General features: G+C 41.3%; 1 protein-coding gene across 1 annotated transcript in view; it reads right to left on the bottom strand.

Annotated features, from left to right (window-relative positions):
- si:dkeyp-23e4.3 (rho GTPase-activating protein 7) overlaps positions 1 to 16,625 on the bottom strand; it is a 69,948-nt gene extending 53,323 nt beyond the window's left edge. Inside the window, exon 1 of the mRNA XM_037545917.1 lies at positions 16,390 to 16,625. Within this exon, the coding sequence (XP_037401814.1) occupies positions 16,390 to 16,504 (115 nt within the window). The 5' untranslated portion in view covers positions 16,505 to 16,625. The remainder of the gene's footprint in view (positions 1 to 16,389) is intronic.
- Between the last annotated feature and the right edge of the window lie 1,680 nt (positions 16,626 to 18,305).

The following is an 18,305-nucleotide window of genomic DNA, read 5'->3' as shown; positions in this document are numbered from 1 at the left end:
CTGAAGATTTGCACTTTTGTTATTTCAAAAGGCAAAAATAACCTACTCGAAGGGGGCGGTTGTTCTTAGTGGCTCAAATTTTCAGTCTTTCACCTCAGCCTTTTCTCTGCCGTGAATATCTCTAGCTCCGGCTCTATTATTTCATTTTGTGTGGATTCATGCTGATAAACTCCATTAGCGCTCCAAAAGGAGGCATGGTTTCCATCAGAGCTGCAGGACAATGGCTGACGGGTGTTGGCCTTGGGTGCCTCAGTCAGGTCACTCCCGTTTATAAATGGAAGCCATTCCAGCTGTGCTGACCATGGATAAGGTTGGCTTCCAGTGTTTCATGGCCTTAAGGTTAACACATTTATGTCCTAGCAGGATGCATCCTTTTGCACTCTTCCAGGGAGTTGGCAGCAGGAAGCCAAAAACTGGCCTTTGTTGATTCTTTTTCATGCTTCTATCTTAAAAGCTCCTCTGTTCTCATCAAGAAATTTTGAGAAAGAGCAGCAACATTGCTAAATAGCAGTCAAACAATGTTTTATGCAAAAGAGAAAGGTTTGAATAACAAGGCTGTATCTTTGATTTTCTCAGTTCAGCTTTGCGCTGCTTTGATCCAGTCGATCCTCAGCATTGTTTTGGCATGTTTAAGCTAATGACTCCAAAAGTCATCTTAGAACATTACCCATTTATAACACGTGGCCACACTTAATAGGAAATAGGCCTAATAGCTGTGTATTTTCTTGGAAATTTGTGTGTTGTATTTAGGAATATTTTGACACATACCTCATGGAAATATAACAGTCTGAAGTGTTTAGTTACATATATCAGCAACAGTGTTTCCTCACAGATTTGAAATATGTTTTGGTGTTGAGGAGGGGAGGGTTGGGTGTACGTACTCTAAAGCACAGATAAATAACAAAATTCATTATAACTTTTTTTACAAATACACCTAGTTTGTTTTTTTCACAAGACCACATAGGTGTGTCATTTACAAATGTTAATAACACTAAAACGTTCTTATTTACCGGCTTAATTTATCTTTAGCTCTACTTTGAGTTTGAGTGATGTATTTTTCCAATTTGAATATTCCATCATGTAAACATGTATAAAAACAGATGATCTGACCTTCTACAGCACTTTTTTTTTGTTTTGTTTGGCATCTTTGTTAGTACTGGAAAACCGTATCTTCTGGCTTTATTTCAGTCACGCGTTCGCTAGCTCATCTCGTGCTTTTGCATTTGCTTGTGAATTTGCACGTCAGGCTACCTGAGGTATAAGTTTCTCCTCCTTTTCTTGCAGCTTCTTGTTAAAATATTTCTCAGCACAGTTAATTTAGTAATGAATCAGTAGTGTAACAGTAGTGTAGCATTCTTTCAAACTAGGATAAAAATTCAGCCAGGACCACTTTGCCGGTTGTGTGTTGTAGCTAGCTAACTTCATGTGCTACAGATGTCACCCTTTTTCACCCTCTCTTGTTTCCCCCATCTGCCCACAACCCAGGCTGCATTCATGTATCAGTAAAAATTCAAAGCCATTCATTCAAATTCATTTTAAGCCCTGTGTGCGCTCAGTCTCCACTGGTAGAGCAGAGGAACAAAAAATGGTGCAATGGACTGGAACTGGGAATCACTGACGTGAAGTAATGTGGATCAAGTGACCCTTCCTACTCTTTGCATGTCTCAATCCAAGTCCATCTATCCAGCTGTGACAGTATCAGCTGCCTGTTGATCCCCACCCCAGCATCTTCATGTTTCCACAGACACTCCACTCATCCTGTCCACACTACAAATTGGATCAGATGTGCAAAGTGACCTTTTTCCTTCTCATTTACCTGCAGCTTACTCTCCCTCTCTCTGGACAGATTTACGCTCTGCCAGCTTTTCTCCGCCTTATTGCTTTCCAGTCAGCTGTTTTTTTGCCCCTCTGGTGCACCTCTGACCTGCTAATCCAGCACTATCCCAACCTCGGATGACCCGAAAACAGAAGCGCTTCTGGGCCAGCCTGAGTCCATCACCGGCCGGGCCCACAAGCCCCCTCACTGCTGAAAGTAGAAGATACTGGTAGTCTGTAAAGTAGGCAGAGGTACAAGAGAGTGAGAAGAGAGATGTAGAAGGATGAAGCACAGGATCAATGGAATGAGAGGAAGAGAGAAGGCAGGTGAGGAAGAGACAGAGATGGAGGGATGCATGATGGCACAGATAAGCAGAACGGCACGGCGCTGGGAGATGGGAGGCCGATTCCTCACGATAAGAAAAGATGGCAGTAATAAATCGGAGGCCTAGCAGGGGAGTTGTAAAGCATGCGTGGAAATGCAGAAACAAGCGTGAGGGGAAAAGTGGAGGAGTGCTGCTGCACCTGGAAAAATGAAAGACTAGAGAAAATAGGGAGCAGAATTGCAGAAAACTCAAGCTCTTTGTGCTATGAACAAAAGAAGCTGCATTTAACAGAGGTTAAACTGTGCTAGCTTGTTATTGTGTACAGGTGAGAATGCCCAAATGATGCAGCTGTGCAATTTTATTTAAATGTCTTTCTATCTTGTGTCCCACATTGATACACACAAAGTCTGCAATACAGAGCTTTGTGAGGACAGTTCTTGTCCTCTATAGCTACACAATGCTGTCAGAACTTATATACTTCCCCGAAGGACAGGAACGAAATCCATTCTGGCATGATTATACATGCACATTGTACCAGAGGGCATAAAAAGGAGAGGAGAGTTTGATGAGAATGGCTTTTGTTTTCTACTTATTATGAATTGTGTTTTCCAGCCCTTAAAGTCTAAATTCTCTTGTACAAATGTGTCTGCGTATAAGTAACAACTCATTCACACAAACTAACAAGTGATATCATAATGAGAGATACAGACTCACATAAACCAGAACAATACCTGCTGGAAATACAATAAAACACAGCCACTTCATTAGGAATACCTGCACATCTGCTCAATTATGCCATTATCCAATCAGCTAGTCATGTAGCTGCAATGCAGTGAATAAAATCATTCAGACACAGGTCAACAGCTTAGGTTAATGTTCACATCAAAAAACAGAAGGGGCTTGGGGGGGTGACCTAATAACCATGCTGTAGTTGTCGGTGCCAGACAAGGTGGTTTGAGTTCTTCAGAAATCCTTGATCTCCTTGCATTGTCACACGCAACAGTCTCTACAGCTGGAATGGGGAACTCAGGGCTGGAGTCCTACACAGTTTGCTGTTTTCTCTAAACACTGAGCTAAACCACCAATTTGTGCAAGCATCCCCAGCATCCTTGAGTTTCCTATGGTGCAAAATGTATTTAGTGAGTGGCAGTTATTGGACATAAACACTTGATTAAAAAGGTCATGGGAAATGATCAGATTTGCTCTAGCTAACAGGAAGGCTACGCAAATGTGGTTAACCACTCCTTACAACAGTGGTGATCAGAAAATCATCTCGGATCACAGAGCACATCAAATCTTGAGGTGGATGGGCTACAACATCAGAAGGCCACATTGAGTTCCACTCCTGTCAGCCAGGAACAAGAATCTGAGACTACAGTGAGCACAGTTGAAGGTTGAGAAAAAAGCTGGTCTGAAGAATCCTGATTTCTGTGTCATGCCGATAGTGGGGTCAGAATTAGCTGTTAATGGCATGAATCCATGGACCCATTCTGCCTGTTAACAGTTCAAGCTGCTGGTGATGGTGTAAAGGTTTGAGAAATATTTTCTATGCACACAGTGTTTGAAGGCAACAGCTTATCTGAGTACCGTTGCTTGCGATTTCTATTTCTTTGTGCCACCTTGCTTGATCTTTTGAGGGCTACATCCAGCATGATGAAGTCATCTCTGACTTTTTCCATGAAAATAACTATGAGCTCAGTGTACTTCGATAGTGCCTCCTTGGTCACCAGGTCTAAATTCACAAGAACACCTTTGGGATGTGGTAGAATAGAGGATTTGCAATGCATGTGCACCTGGCAAACCTGCTGCAATTATGTGATGCAGTCGCATCAACAGACCAGAATCTCTAAGGAATGTTTCCAGCACCTCTCTGAATCATTGGCATGAAGAATTCAGGCTTTTTCATCACAGTGTGATCTTCAGAATGAACACAATGCCTGTAACACATTTTTGCCCTCTGCAGAGTTTGTAACTTGTGATGGATAGAAAGCAAGCTATATGTTCTCAGCTGGAGAGCTTCCAGGCACTTGAACGCCTACTGAGGATAGGCAGTATCAGCCATTTTGAAGATCAAAACGGTCTCTCTTGATTTTTTTGAAAGTCTCTGCTTTCAAGAACACAAGTTTGTCGAACTCTGTCACTCCATCACAATACTGTTTACCACAGTACAATATAGACTTTATAGCTTACTTAACCTCTTAAATTGTCAGCAGGGCTAAGCTTCTATTTCTCACTCCTGTAGCTAAAAGCAGGCCTATTTTGCTCACAGTAGATTTTTTGTGTGATGTGATCTGTGCTATCGTTTGTTTCTCTGTGAAGAAAGTGTCATTTTCTGGACTTTGTTGACTTTGTATACTAATCAGCACTGCTCTGAAGGGGTGGAATAGATGGTGTGGTCACTGTAAGGTGATGGAGAGCTCAACAATAGCTGCAGCTGAGCACTAACACAGGAATGTAAGATTGTTGAAATGTGACACAAGGCTGTGTTTTATGTGCTCCTGTTCAGTGACGTGCATGTGAAAAGGCAGCTGCGATGGTAAACATATGAAGTTTGCATTGCTTTCCTTGTAGTTTAGTCTAAGGATGTAATAAACCTGAGAAATTAAGTACATGAAGTGATTACATGTATGAACTCTAGCAGTAATGCAGATTTTGTTCAAGGCAGCAAAAAGAAGAAATGTCTCAACCCTAATGCAACAGTGTATTATTGATATCAGGATTGATATCAGCCAAATTAAGTTCCAGGAAGACTCCTAGTTTCACAACAGAACTAGATTCTGATCTATGTCAAGCAGATGTGTTTAGCGCATTTCATGACTTATACACTTAGCATTAAATATTCTTGGCGTACATGTAGTTTCTGGGAAAGTTCTCTCGTTGGTAAAGAGCGTTAACACTGTGCCACGTTTACGTTCTGTGGCATCACCCAAAAGTCCAGTACCAGCTCAGTTGTTCCAGGCATTTAAATCAGTTAGAAAACTGAGGTTATGTGCAATATTTTACAATCCAGCATCAGCATAGACAACTCTTCTCAAGGAGAGAGGCTAAGATACTCTAGCAGCTTGCAGGAAGAAGTTCTGTTTAGTTTGAGCTCTAAGCCCTGATGGTAAGGATACAGACACTCTGCTTTATCAGCTTCAAGCACATTTACACATGGTGCAGATGCATCGGTCACGGAGCTAGTCCCCACTCGAGGAAGCACTAGAGGAGTCAATGTCACGGGACTCAATAACATTCTGCGGATATCATCTGCTGGGAGAAGTGTGTCACGTTTGAGAAAACCATTCGAAACACTTTCCCCCGAGGGGGCTTTTTTCAGTCTGTGAGTCTGATGTAATGGTGTGGGGGAGTCATTTTAGGACTGCTTGCATGCAGTAAGCACAAGCCAGAAGACGAGCTGTGCCATCACCGTAAGCTACGGAGTGACCGCAGATGGATTCCACTGAGAAAATGATAAAGGAGATATACTAAAACCTTTTGCTTCCCTCATAAACCCTTACTTTGCTGCAGCGTTCTTCACTTCATCCAGTTGCTGGATGTGCATGGCAGTTCATCTCACCCCTTGAGTGTTTAGTTGGCACATGGGACTACACTAAATTAGAAGTGAAAGCAATTGAAAGGCTTTTTATTGTTCACCGTTTCTTCTTCATGAGCTTCATCTGGAGCTCAGTCTAACATGCTGCTAATTACGTTTGTTAATTTGCTTGTGGTGTGGAGAATGAAATGTTCCAGGTCTACCTTTGCCTCGTAACAAGCTGGAGATGGATCTAAAGCCACATTTCACTCAGACGGCCGCTCTCCATGTAGGGCAATGAGGCTCTCCGTGCTCGAGTGTAAGCCACTTAGCACGGCCCTTCAATAACAAACCTGCTTGCCAAGCAGCATCATACGAGACGTTATACAGATTGCGATGGGGGGAGAAAACCATTATACACAGTCAGCCCGCTTATTCGCTGGCCGGAACGGCAAACGTATCATCCTCTATTTCTTTTTTTGATGATGATGCAAACCTGCGTAGGACTTAGCTGCCTGGCATACTTCAGCAATGGAATGAATAAAGAAAAGTGCTACTTGAAAGAGATGGATTTCATTTTCCTAGAAATTCATCAGTGCTAAGGCTTCAAGAGCCAAGCGCTTCCACGCCTGCTGGCTTGGCTCTTGTGTGACCTGAAGAAGTGCAGGTGAATGCATTCATAGCTACTCTGCTTTCTAGAAGAGAAATTCTGGTTCTATTTCACAAAGATTTCCTGACTCATAGCACATACATTTAGCGTAAAGGTGAAACGTTGTACTTCTAAACTGGTAAGACAAAAACGGTGCTGTAGGAGAGTTTGCCCATGAGTTTTGAGACCCACTTTGTTCCACAATAAACGTCTGTAGCTTCATTTTTACAATTAAAAATAAACTGAAAAAATAAAACCCTAATAACCCTTGCATACTGTTACTATAGTGATAACTCACTAAAGGTAAATTATTAATAAAGAAAATTACTCACAGAGGAAATAAGTGTCTCAAATAATTACTTTGAAGTACTGTGGTGAACTGGAAAGGAGATTCAGGGCTGAATAGTTTACTAGGTGTAGGTGTATTGGCTGTAATCCATTAGTTTACCTTGAAAGTGAACTTGTATTAGGCACTCACAGTAGAACAAACAGTGAGCTCCACAAATATTGGCACCACTGGAAAACTTGAGCAAAACAGGCTGTGAAAAACATTCTGTGTTGCTGATCCTTTTGATCTTTCTTTGAAAATGCTAACAATAATCTAACTTTTATTTGAAGTACAATGATTAAAAAAAAGAATCTTGTCAGGAATTTTGGGGCCCATGGCAAACCTTTAATTTTCTTGTGCAGCTCAACAACATTATTGCTGTTTTCTCTGGTCTTTCTCTGTGATGAATGGCCAAAGGAATTTGGCCTGTGCTGCATCTCATATATATTCACCAGTGAAACAGGAAGTCGTGGCGGACCATTTTAACTTGATTTAACCCATTTAAGTGAGATGAATGGGAATTTACTTGAATTTAAATTCACGCAAAAGAATTTCTAGAGGTGCCAACAATAGTGGCACATGTAGATTTAAGAAAAATCCTTATTTCCTGACAAGATTAGTGTTTTTTTTTTTGTTTGTTTGTGGTTTTATCTTGCAGTCCTTATACCTTAAATAAAGCTTAGATTTTGAATAAAATATCCAAAGAAGAATTTTTTTACAGTTATTTTTGCTCTTGAATACCAAGAGTGCCAATATTTGTGGAGGGCACTATATAAGCAACAGCTTTGGGTTCAATGAAGAGTTGTGATATGTGTAGAATTGTAATTGACAGCATTTTTGGGTGGGTAGAATGCAGGTGTCAGCTGAAGTAATAAAAGAGATACAGTGACTGGCTTCAGCTATATTGGAGGAAGCACATGCTAGCCTTCACCGTCCCAGCTTGGTAGTGTTGTGTGATGGAGGAAGAGGTAAGACTTTACTTTAAGGAACACATGCTAGGGGTTCTTTGTTCACTAAAGCCCAAATTAGGCACTTCTAAATGGTTTATACACTATGCATTAATCTTGAAAAGTGGAAGCATTTAAGAACCACAGCAACTCAGTTATGTAATGGCAGACCATGTAAAGTTACAGAGCGGGTCAATGAGTGCTGAGGTGCATAATGCATGAAAGTTGCCAACCCTGCTGACTCAGTAACTGTAGACTTCTAGACCTCCTATGCCAATAACATTAGCACAAAAACTAGGCACTGGGAGCTTCATGCCATGGACTTCCATCGCTGAGCAGCTACGTGCAAGCCGCACATCACCAACCATAATGCCAAGCGTTGGATGGAGTGGTTTAAAACTGACACTGCTTTACTCGTTACTAGTTAGAGGCTAAAACAGCTACTTATACTATATATTATATCTTTGCTGAGTTGTAAGTAGCTAAGTTGGATACTTCATTAAAAATAAGTAAAATTTCTATGACGTAAAACTGCCCTTAAAGGCAGTTTTTTTACTCTTCAGTCATCATCATGAATCACGTTTTAGAAATCCACATAAACAGGAACATCTCTGTATGTGAATCTTTATACAAACCTCTTAACTTTGGAAATACAAATCTCTATTGACTCATCTGCCGGTGAGATAAAAGAGGAAGATTTACAATTGTTTGGCTTGGCTTGTGAGCCTAAGTCTTCTGGGCCCATCATTTACATACGCACTGGAGTGTGGCAGACTAAGGGATTTTTTTTTTCGTCCCTGAAAAACTGCTGATTAAGAAATTGATTTAATAACTTGCAGGGCGGACTGACAGCTGCTGTGACGGTGCTGGGCCGAGACAGCAACCGATTTCATGCATAATGAAAGGTGATGAAGGAACCGGAACCTTCCGGGGCAAGACTCTGCTAAGCCCATAATGCTGTATAATCATTTTAGACAGGGCCAAAATGAGGCAGTCTGAAGGAGGAGCCATTGTTGGAAATGATTTAAGATGAGGGAAATGAGGGACATCAAGGAAGGAACCTCATAAACAGGGGGATCATTTGTTGGATTTTTCTGCCTCTTATAAGGGTCAGTCTGCTTATTAGCTATTAGCCTGTGGGCTAATGATGCCTGAAATTTATACGGTGTTCTTGAGCACAGCAGGACCGCACCTCTCGGTAGCTGACCAGGCTGAAGTGCTAAAAATTTATCAAGTTCTTTAAAAAAAAAAGAAAAGTTGTTGAAGTACGAGTCCAAAGCTTGTGAGGCATATCATGAAGCAGAGCACACACCTTCACGCCTGATACATCCTAAATGCATGCCCTGATAATTTTCTATACTGCAGCACATTGCAAAGAAGTGAAAACTAACATGGTGAAACCTTCACTCTAAATTTCACTTATGTTACATAATGTGCTGCTACTTTCAACTCACTTGAAACTTGGCTGCAACTTTCATGACTTAACCTTGCTTATTTACTGCTAACCAGTTAGCCTAACTAGCTATTGCACTAGCCAGCTGCTGTTAGCAAGCTTTTGTTCTGCTACTGTAGCCTAGCCGGCTTAATTCTTTCTCTTCACACAAACGTGACGCAGGCTGAACATTTTTGACTAAATAACACAACACAGATTATTGTATTTAACCAGAACCACATGATATATGAAAAAAAGCCCTAGCTATTTATCCTCCAGTTATTTTGAAATTGCTTCGAGCATGCAACTAGTTGCAACCTGCAGCTAGTTGCATTGAAGTTTCATCAGCTAAAGCCAGCCTAACCTAAGACTGTGGTTCTCAAGCTTTTTTTAATGCTCCCTTTGTGTGTCATTGTCAATCGGCAATCATTGATTTTACTTGACTGACCCGAGCCATGTCCACTTTGCTTGCTTTCTCCACAGCTACCTGCACATATCGGAGACTTGCTGCTGTTCTGTGACATTACTGATATCTCGTTAAGTGGGCACAGAATGAAATTTTATTAAGGTTTGCTAACATCAGCCATTTGAAAACATGCCACTTTTTTGGATATTGTAACGTGTGGGAGCGAGGAGGCGGACGCATATACGGAAAAAAGCGACTTTTATTATGGGCAAATCCAGGGTCGTGGTCAAAACAGTCCAGGTTCATATAGCCGACACGAAGGGCAGGAGGGACAGACATGACAAAAATGAACACAGAACTCCAAACAGCATAAACATAAAACAACCAGCACAATCAAACATCCAGACAAAGACCAGCGAAAACTAGGGGTAAACACAGGGCTTAAATAATCACAAGGATGATGAGGGACAGGTGGGAAACAGGTGGAACGAAATAGGGGTGGAGGCTCAAAACAAGGGGCAGGACTAGACGGACAAATAAAAGCACGTGGAAGATCAAAACAAAGGGGCACATGGACGACCAGAAAGGTCACATGGAGGAGTGGGAGGAGCCAATCGTGACAGATATGGATGAAATAAATTTACTAAACTGACAACTAAAAATGACTGAGTAGAGTAACATCTGAGATTTTTCTGTCAATGTTTTATGGCCAGTCAAATTCTTGATGCTCTCCTCATCATTCCTGAATGTCCACTTCATCTTCTCCTTTAGATACTGGTTGGCAACCAATCAGCTGTTCGCCATGACCTCGGTGAAGCTTTCAGATTTCTCTGAAAAATTTTGAATTTTAGACAAGATTAGACTACTTAGGGCACCTGTAAAAGTGAGACCCTTTACCTGATATAGTAGAGGGCACTTGTTTCCAAAGCCAAACACACATATTGTCAGTCCAAGATAAAATAAATAAATAAATAAAAATACATTGTTGATGGCCATGGTCTGTAATGCATATGATATATAAGCGTTTTAATACTGGCCATGGTTGTATACTTTAGCTTAGGGTGTGGAACAGGTCAGGTTTTTTGAGTTTGCTGATGTTGTTTTCGACTGTATAGTGTATGTGTAAGTACAACTTGGTCAGAGCTTTCAAAAAAATGTCCTTGAGTAACCTGCTTTGATGTCATAAAATTTCCCTTTTCCTTGATGATCCAGGCCTGGTCCAAGTTTAGAAATGATAATAGTTTGCCCCTTACTGATACTCAGAACAGTGCACCTCAACATGTAGGAGACAAGTGTGACCTAGCTGACCTAAATTCCTTGGAAATCAAAACAACTGATTAAAAATTTTTTTCAAGATGTAAGGGAATCACTAACAACTCCACTGTAATTGATTATTCTTTGAGATTAAAAAGTGATGATCAGAGAACAGAATAATCAGAAAGCTTCTGTCTTTGTCACTCTGACACTAGGTTCACACCACTGACTTCATACTGCCTCTTGTGGCTGTCTTCGAGGCGTGGAATTTGGGCACTGATTTCATGCTGCCTTTAGCAGCTCGTCAGTGCCAGGCTCATCCACTCTCTAGTATATTTTAGTATATTGGAGTATATATTATTTTTAGTATATTGATAAGCTCAGTCTCGCATACTAATCTAAGCTTCTCTCACGAGTGCTCCACAAATTAACCCCTAAAATCTATTTTTTTTTGATGTATGGACAAAAGTCTGTTTTCAATGAAAAAACTATGAACCCTGAGCTAGAGTAATACACTTGACACAAACTTCAGGTTATATAATCATAAGTCCTCTGAGAGGAGTTAACCATTTAACAAACACATTTTTGGGTGCAGATCTGTAATCATCCCAGTGTTCTACTAAATCTAGTCACCTCATAACCAAACCAGGTCACTTACTCTTGTTCCAAAGATAATAGGTTACTATAAAAATGAGTAAATCTCAAATGGTAGGTTTCTTGAGGTCCAAGAGCGTTTTCCTCAAGACCTGGTCAACATGATGGTATACACTGAACTCTAGACAAGACAACAAACAAATGAACTGATTTAAAATCTGAAACTTGGCAAGAACTTGTCAACAAGCTATATAAGCACTAAAAACAAAAAGTCATGCCCTAAAGCGATAGCATCTGCCCAGTTAATTTTTCAGAAAAATCATAATTTGATGTTTGAGTGATGAGCGACTGTAATTTTAGTCTTTTGAAGTTCATTCCAAGGAGAAAGAGCAAAGGACCAGAAAGCCATTTTTTATCAATTTCGTTATGATGTCTCTTATGATGACATTGGCAAGTGGTAGTATCTAGATCCCACACCCACATACCCACAGTTGCAATGGTGCCCTGATCTGCATCTCCATGGAGGTGTAGAAGCACAAATGGCAACCCATCTGCTGACCAATCAGCGTGGCAAGCTTGGTGATCACATGGGACACTAGCGGGAGACCTGGCAGTAAATCTGCCCTGCAGCTGGTTTAATGGGCCTTGGCTGGGAATGAGAACCCTGATTATATATTTATTATGAGGGTATGAAAACCTTTCTCATGCCTCCCTGACCTTTGCACACTCTCTATGCAGAGGGCTATGTGTAAATCTGTTTTCCTAATAAGCTATTTGCATTGTTTACAGCGCTCTGCCGGCAGACATAATCAATCGTTCGACTTCTGGTTTAGAGCATGCTAATCGTTGAGTGACTTGAATGTTGATTTGGAAGTACCTTACTTTGATGGTACACTGAAGATCTTTTGTAGACGCTGTCTTTGTCTTTGACTTACATTCAGCTAAATGCCTATTAAATCCAGTGGGGAACCCTCAGAGCTTTCTAGACCTTTTAATGAAGGCCAAATGAGTCGTGTGAAATGGAAAGAAGAATATATTTGTCATTTTTTTAGTTTTTAACTAAAAGATCATGCTTGTTGTATTTACATAAATATTGTAGAACTTATTTCACTGTTGAACTATTGAAGCTCCCATTGTCCAATCAGATTTTTTTTTCCCAGTAGGAACAGCCAAGCAGCTTCTCACATCAGAAGCCAGAACAAAGGCCAAAATTGCCAACTGATATTAGAATCAACCAGTTATTTTTAGATCTGCACTGAGTGGGATCAATGCGAGGAAAAACAGAAACGTTAGTGTAGGCCTTCTGGAGCTCCTATACATGTCTCTGATGAGTAATAGTGATAGAATGACCAACATGTTTCACTCGGAATATGTAAATAGAAATGAAAAACAGTGGCAGCTCGATATCAGGCAGGATAAAATTTTAAATATCTGTTACATGCTTTAAATAAGTCATGGAATGCTTTGACTTGCCATGTGACTTAGGGCTAACATAAAGCTAGAATCCCAAAAAGGGGCCTGCAAAATAAACAGTTTTTAAATTCATGACCCAAACTGAAGGCCACTCTTTCTGACTCTAATCTTAACATAAAACCAAACTGTAACCGTGGCCCTGACTGTAACTCTGACATTCTCAATCATTAACTTACTGTTGGAATGCTTTTGAATATGCTCAAAATAGACAAAAATGCGTTATTTCTATTACACAAGCCACATTCTGCTATAGTAGACTTTTGCTGCCTAAGCATCTCTTTCTTACTGATATCCCCAAATACCTTGGCTGGGCATTGCTACTGGAATATCTTATCCATTATCTTGTTGTATGCATAAAAAATTATTATCAGTTTGAAACGAAAACCCAGACAGTCATGCTAGATAAATGACCACGACGCAACAGTTGCATTCCAACAGAATCAATAAAACTGATGTGAGAGTGCAAAACAAGTGAGAGTGGTGAAATGCAAGCCTGTGGAATTTATGAGCTTGGCTGGTGATGGAGCACAGTCATTCCATAGGCCTTGCTTGTGAAAAGCGTTACCAGGTTTGAAGGCATGCGGTGCATATCGAGTTCCGTAGCGGTAATAATAACAAATAACCCCAAGGTTCGTGTAGGCCTGCCTTTTTGAGTTCTGACAGATGGACCTTGTCACAAACATGGTCTGGCACCCTGGCATCTAAATGCAGGATAGAGCTCTCTCGCAACATGAAAGAACGAGATACAGCAACGAATATTGCAGACTGAGGCTCCGTAATAAATGGCAAGGATGTTGCTGTCAGTCATTTCAGCCTTTGTTATGGCCTGTAGGATGCGAGCCACATGCTTTCACATTTCAACTGGAGCATTTATGCTTCAGTCAGAGTGCAGAATGCCTTATGTAAGTTTATATCAACTGACGTGAGCCACAGACCTGCCCCTGTATCAAGTTTGCTGTTAATATTCCACTCCTACTCTGAGTTTATTTTTGAAAAAAAAAAGGGAGAAGAAAAGTTGATAGGCCTGATCCCCTTCATTAACAGCCTGTACGACCTCTCACGGCTGCATTTCCAAGGGGTGGTTTTAGTAAGAGATGAATTTCTCAGATGTAAAGTATCGAAATCAAACATTTCCCGTTAAAAATGCTCTGGAAAGAAAGATTGTGAAATATTCATGGACAGGGGAAGGGGAAAAAAGACACCCTCTTCGTAAATAGATCATAGCTTTTTCAGAGATTCTCTTTGCTGTTGTTGTAGCCAAGAAAAATGTGAAACCTGACCCCATTTCCTCCCCCTCCCTTTTTCCCAGCTGTGCGTGTATTTCTTTTCTTTTCCTTTTACTTTTTCTTCTCCTTCCACTTATTTTTTTTTTTTTTGTATTGCAACATCTGGGAAGGCTTTCTCCCAGTAATCTCCCCCAGCTCAGGGGCCTGTTCTGCATCATAATAGAACTCAGACCCCCCTCCTCTCCTCTCAGTGAGCCTGCCATTTACACACACACACACACTGTACTGAAAAGCACACACAGAAACACGTGGCTCTAGTGAGATGAGGTAATGCCTGCAATGATGTGGTTGAAAAACATCAGTGACCAGTCACAAAATCTGCTCAATGTAAAAAGTCAGTCAAGTATTACAAACGGTGCCGATGGTGAGTGTTCGCACTAGGTTTCCCTGAATTTTGGACAAAAAGCAGATAAGGAGCAGTCTCACACTTCAGCCTGCTCTGCTAAAACTCCCGGCATTCTCCCACAGCCAGATGTTTACCCCGGACGCGACCAGGCAGCCATTTGTTTCCAGCGCTACGTTCTGTTTACATTGGCTGTTGTGTCGTGAGAAATGCTGTGGCAACTGTGCTTCACAGGCACTGAGCCTGGTTTAATTGCACTGTTGTTCTGCAGCAGAGGCTGATTTTGTTAGCTTTAACCTCTAAAACTGCAGGCTGAGTTGTTGAGTTCATCAGCAGCGGTATATTTGAGCCAGGCCCACCCACTTTTTCACTGACCCACCCAAAGTGACTGCTCTGATTGACTCTTATGAATAAATAACAGCTAGGGCAAGTAATGAAAATGTATTCATATACAAAATTCCGTTTTTTGCCATTGACAAGTGTTGCCTCCTGCCACCAGCATACTCTCAAACACCCAGCTACAGTTTGCTGAGCTAAGTCTAGGAGCTTCTCATCACTCTGCTACGAGAGGTTTGTGTTTTTCAAATCCTGCATTAGCAGTGATACTGTCAGCACTTTGGAGGTGAAGGAGGGGAAGCCTGTTATGTGAATTATAGATTAAAAGCATATGCACAAGACATGTTTCAAGCAACTGGGCACACAACATAGCATGAGATAAATACAATAACTACATTTATCAAAATCTGAACATGGTACAGTCATCACCAGCACGTTAATGTCAAAGGCATAAATGCCAGAAATCAGCAGCATATTAAAGTTATTTTTGCTCTTTATTGCTCTTGTGTGCACAGCAAGAGACACAAGTTCACTTATTTCTATTACAAGTGCCAAACTGAATATTTTCTGGTCAACCCGTAACCCATTGTCTTCAGGTGTCTTATAATTCATTGTAGCCTATATCCCCTTGTCAGCCCACCTGCAGGTTGGCTGTGCCCTTCCAAAACAGCAGTCCTGGTGCTGCTACTGATTAAGTTATTGATTGTAAGGCTTACAGTCCAGGAAATACTGCAGTGATTTATTTGGTAACAGTTATGGAACTACTAAATAAATGTGTAGCCATTAGAGTGAGGAAGGGAAGTGTGCACCTGCCTGTCTTTAAGGGTTAACAGGTTAAGGAAGCGCTCACTATATGCTTTGGAGTTATGGCACATTTCAAAGACTGCAGCTGGGTTGTGCTTTGTGAGCTTGGGAGTGCACAACCATATTTGGGCTGGGTTATGACAACTTGGGCCAGTGCGTAAATATTAGGACAAGCCTGTGATGAATGACGAGCAGAAGCTCCACCCTACGTGAGTACGCTGAGGTCCCGAGAGAGGGGAGGATAAGTGGATAGGAAGATATAAAGTGGGAAATTGGGTCCTCTGAGAAACACTCATTGACCTGAGGCCATTTCCTGAGGTCCCTTTAAGGCCTTTGAGGTTTCATTTATGTGGATATCTCAGCCATTAGCCCTGTCTTGTTAAGTTTCTGTGCCTGTCAGTTTAGCCTAGAATATTTAAAAGCCCACAATGTTGCCAGTTCACCTGATTTTAAACACCACCTCCTAAATCCTTACACTATGATGAGATTTTCAAATCAGGTCAGTTAGCTCCAGCTATTAAATCATAACAACTTAAAGGTCTTTGGCAGGTGACCTTAATTAAGGCTTCAGTGTTTACACGCAGCATTATCATGGTAAAGGTGACTTGATTATGAAATGAGCACAAAAGCACATCTTTTGATGAGATTGTATTGACCATCATTTAAGTTTCTGCCACTGCAAGCAAGTTTCCACCCTTCTCCCCAAACTATGGTCAACATAGGCTTCTAGCACATCCCATCACTTCAGATTTGATGTTCATCTACTTCTCCAAAACAGCCTCTAAACTCGAAAAGAAAACAGCCTGCGAGGGATCAGAGTACGATTTCAAAGCAATGCTATTTGTTCGCCAAGCAGCGCCAGGTGTCTAACAGCAGCTGTACCTGATAGACGTTTTTCTCTTGCACTTCTCCAGAATATATCCCAAGCCTTATTGGTGGAATCCTTCACATGCTCGCTGAAGGACCTCCGCAGTGGAGTCTTCACCGTGTGTGCCATATCCACGTGCTCTTCCCAAAGCCCCTCAAGACTCTCCCTCTCACACCATCCACAGAGGAGAACCCTGCAAGTCCAGGCAGCAGAGTGCGGCAAGAGGAGGAGAGATCTTGCTTCCCAGTTTCACCCCCTTGATTCAAAAAAAGTCTGCATGTAATTTTTGCAGACACTCTCCTCTAAGCGAGTGTGTCAGAGAGAGGGGGGGGGGGCGTGAGGGAGATAGAGGGGGAAGAAAAGGAAACTTTTTTTCCCACAAGCTAGGGGTCAAAGCCACCCAAAAAGGAAATAGCATTTAGTTTGGGTTGAGCATTAAACCCTTTTGCCTTAGAGCCAGAGACGCTTCTGCATCTGTACAACAGCAATTAAGGCACACACATACTCATGCTTGTTTCTCTGTGGGGAGCTGAGATAAATATTGAGTTTGAGAGAGCCAGCTTTGGCCACGTATTGTGGAAACAGACCAAGAGACAGTCCCTTCTGTTTTGGTGTTCAGCTGTGTCAAAAAGCAGAAGTTTCTCTTCTCTGTGACATTTGCAGCACGTCTGCCTTTTTGGCACAAAGATCAGATTTCATTCTACGTGCAGCAGGAGTTCCTTCAGCAGTAGGCAAATCAATATTGAGCCACAACTTTTTCGCTATATATTGGTTGCTCATGTATAGCTTGTAAAACCCAGTGTTTCAAGCCATAATCAGCATGTTCTTCTCAAGTGGTAGAATTTGGCTCCAGATTGAGATATTTTATCACTGCAAATTTGCTCTGTTGATGCATTAGTCTCTCTGCTTAGTTTCACTTCCTTCTGCCATAAAAAACAACATACACAACATAGCCAGCTTCTGCATACGATAAAGTACTAAGCTGCAGGGAAGCCAGAGACATTGACACACAGATCATGTCACACCAATGGCACTGATGTTGTTAGCCAAGTGTTATCTTACTCCATCTCATGTCAAAATGCTGACTGTCCAGTCAGAGATGAGCTTGGTATAATTTCAAGATTTTCAGTTGCCATTGCTTCTGTTTTTTCACAGTGCAGAAACTGGGTATAATTACTCTTCCTGTTCTCCCTTAATGAGATTTAAGCTTCATATACTTGACAGATCATTTGCTACTTACTGATTTGACTAATTATCAGATGTAATGATCTGACAGAAAGATTTTGATATCAAAGACTGCTTTGCACAGGTTTTTTTACATAACTTTATCTTTGAGACTTCTTTAGGAACTAAAATAAACCATGACTCTTATAGACCGGCAAATGATCACATCCTATCCACTGTCTCCTCTGAGAGTTTATATCACACCATCCTATTTGTGTGTGCTAGTTGTGCAGCAGAGTTATTCACTGCTATAGTTATTTTGAGGTTTTGTCTTTTCCAGGATGAAGCCCAAACAATTGTTCTGCTTGTCATGTTGGAGTCACCGCTTTGTTCTTCAGCTGCATGACTTGCATGGGTTGGCTAATCCAAGAGAAGTTTAAGCTAGCTTTGGAGTCTAGAATTTAATTTGACCACCGTTACATTGGCTTTTTGTTGGCTCTCAACCTCTAGCAGCATGTAGCTGCCACCTACCATTCTACCAAAAGTCATTTAATCTAAACAGAGCCATTTATTTCTCCCTCACTGTATAGGGCTACAGCAGTGGTTCCTGGCAGTCGTTCTAACGTACTCTTGCCTTGCACAATTATGGCTTATTTATTACAGGTTAGTAGGATCAGGTACACTATATGACAAAAGCTGTGTGGAGAGCTGATCATCCCACCTATAAAAGCTTGTTGGATGTCCCTTTCCAAAACCATAGGCTTTG

This window comes from Pygocentrus nattereri, chromosome 16, assembly GCF_015220715.1.
Source record: "Pygocentrus nattereri isolate fPygNat1 chromosome 16, fPygNat1.pri, whole genome shotgun sequence".
Lineage (NCBI taxonomy): Eukaryota > Metazoa > Chordata > Actinopteri > Characiformes > Serrasalmidae > Pygocentrus > Pygocentrus nattereri.
The sequence above is the reverse complement of the archived record's forward strand: the minus strand, read 5'-3'. Positions and strand labels throughout refer to the sequence as shown.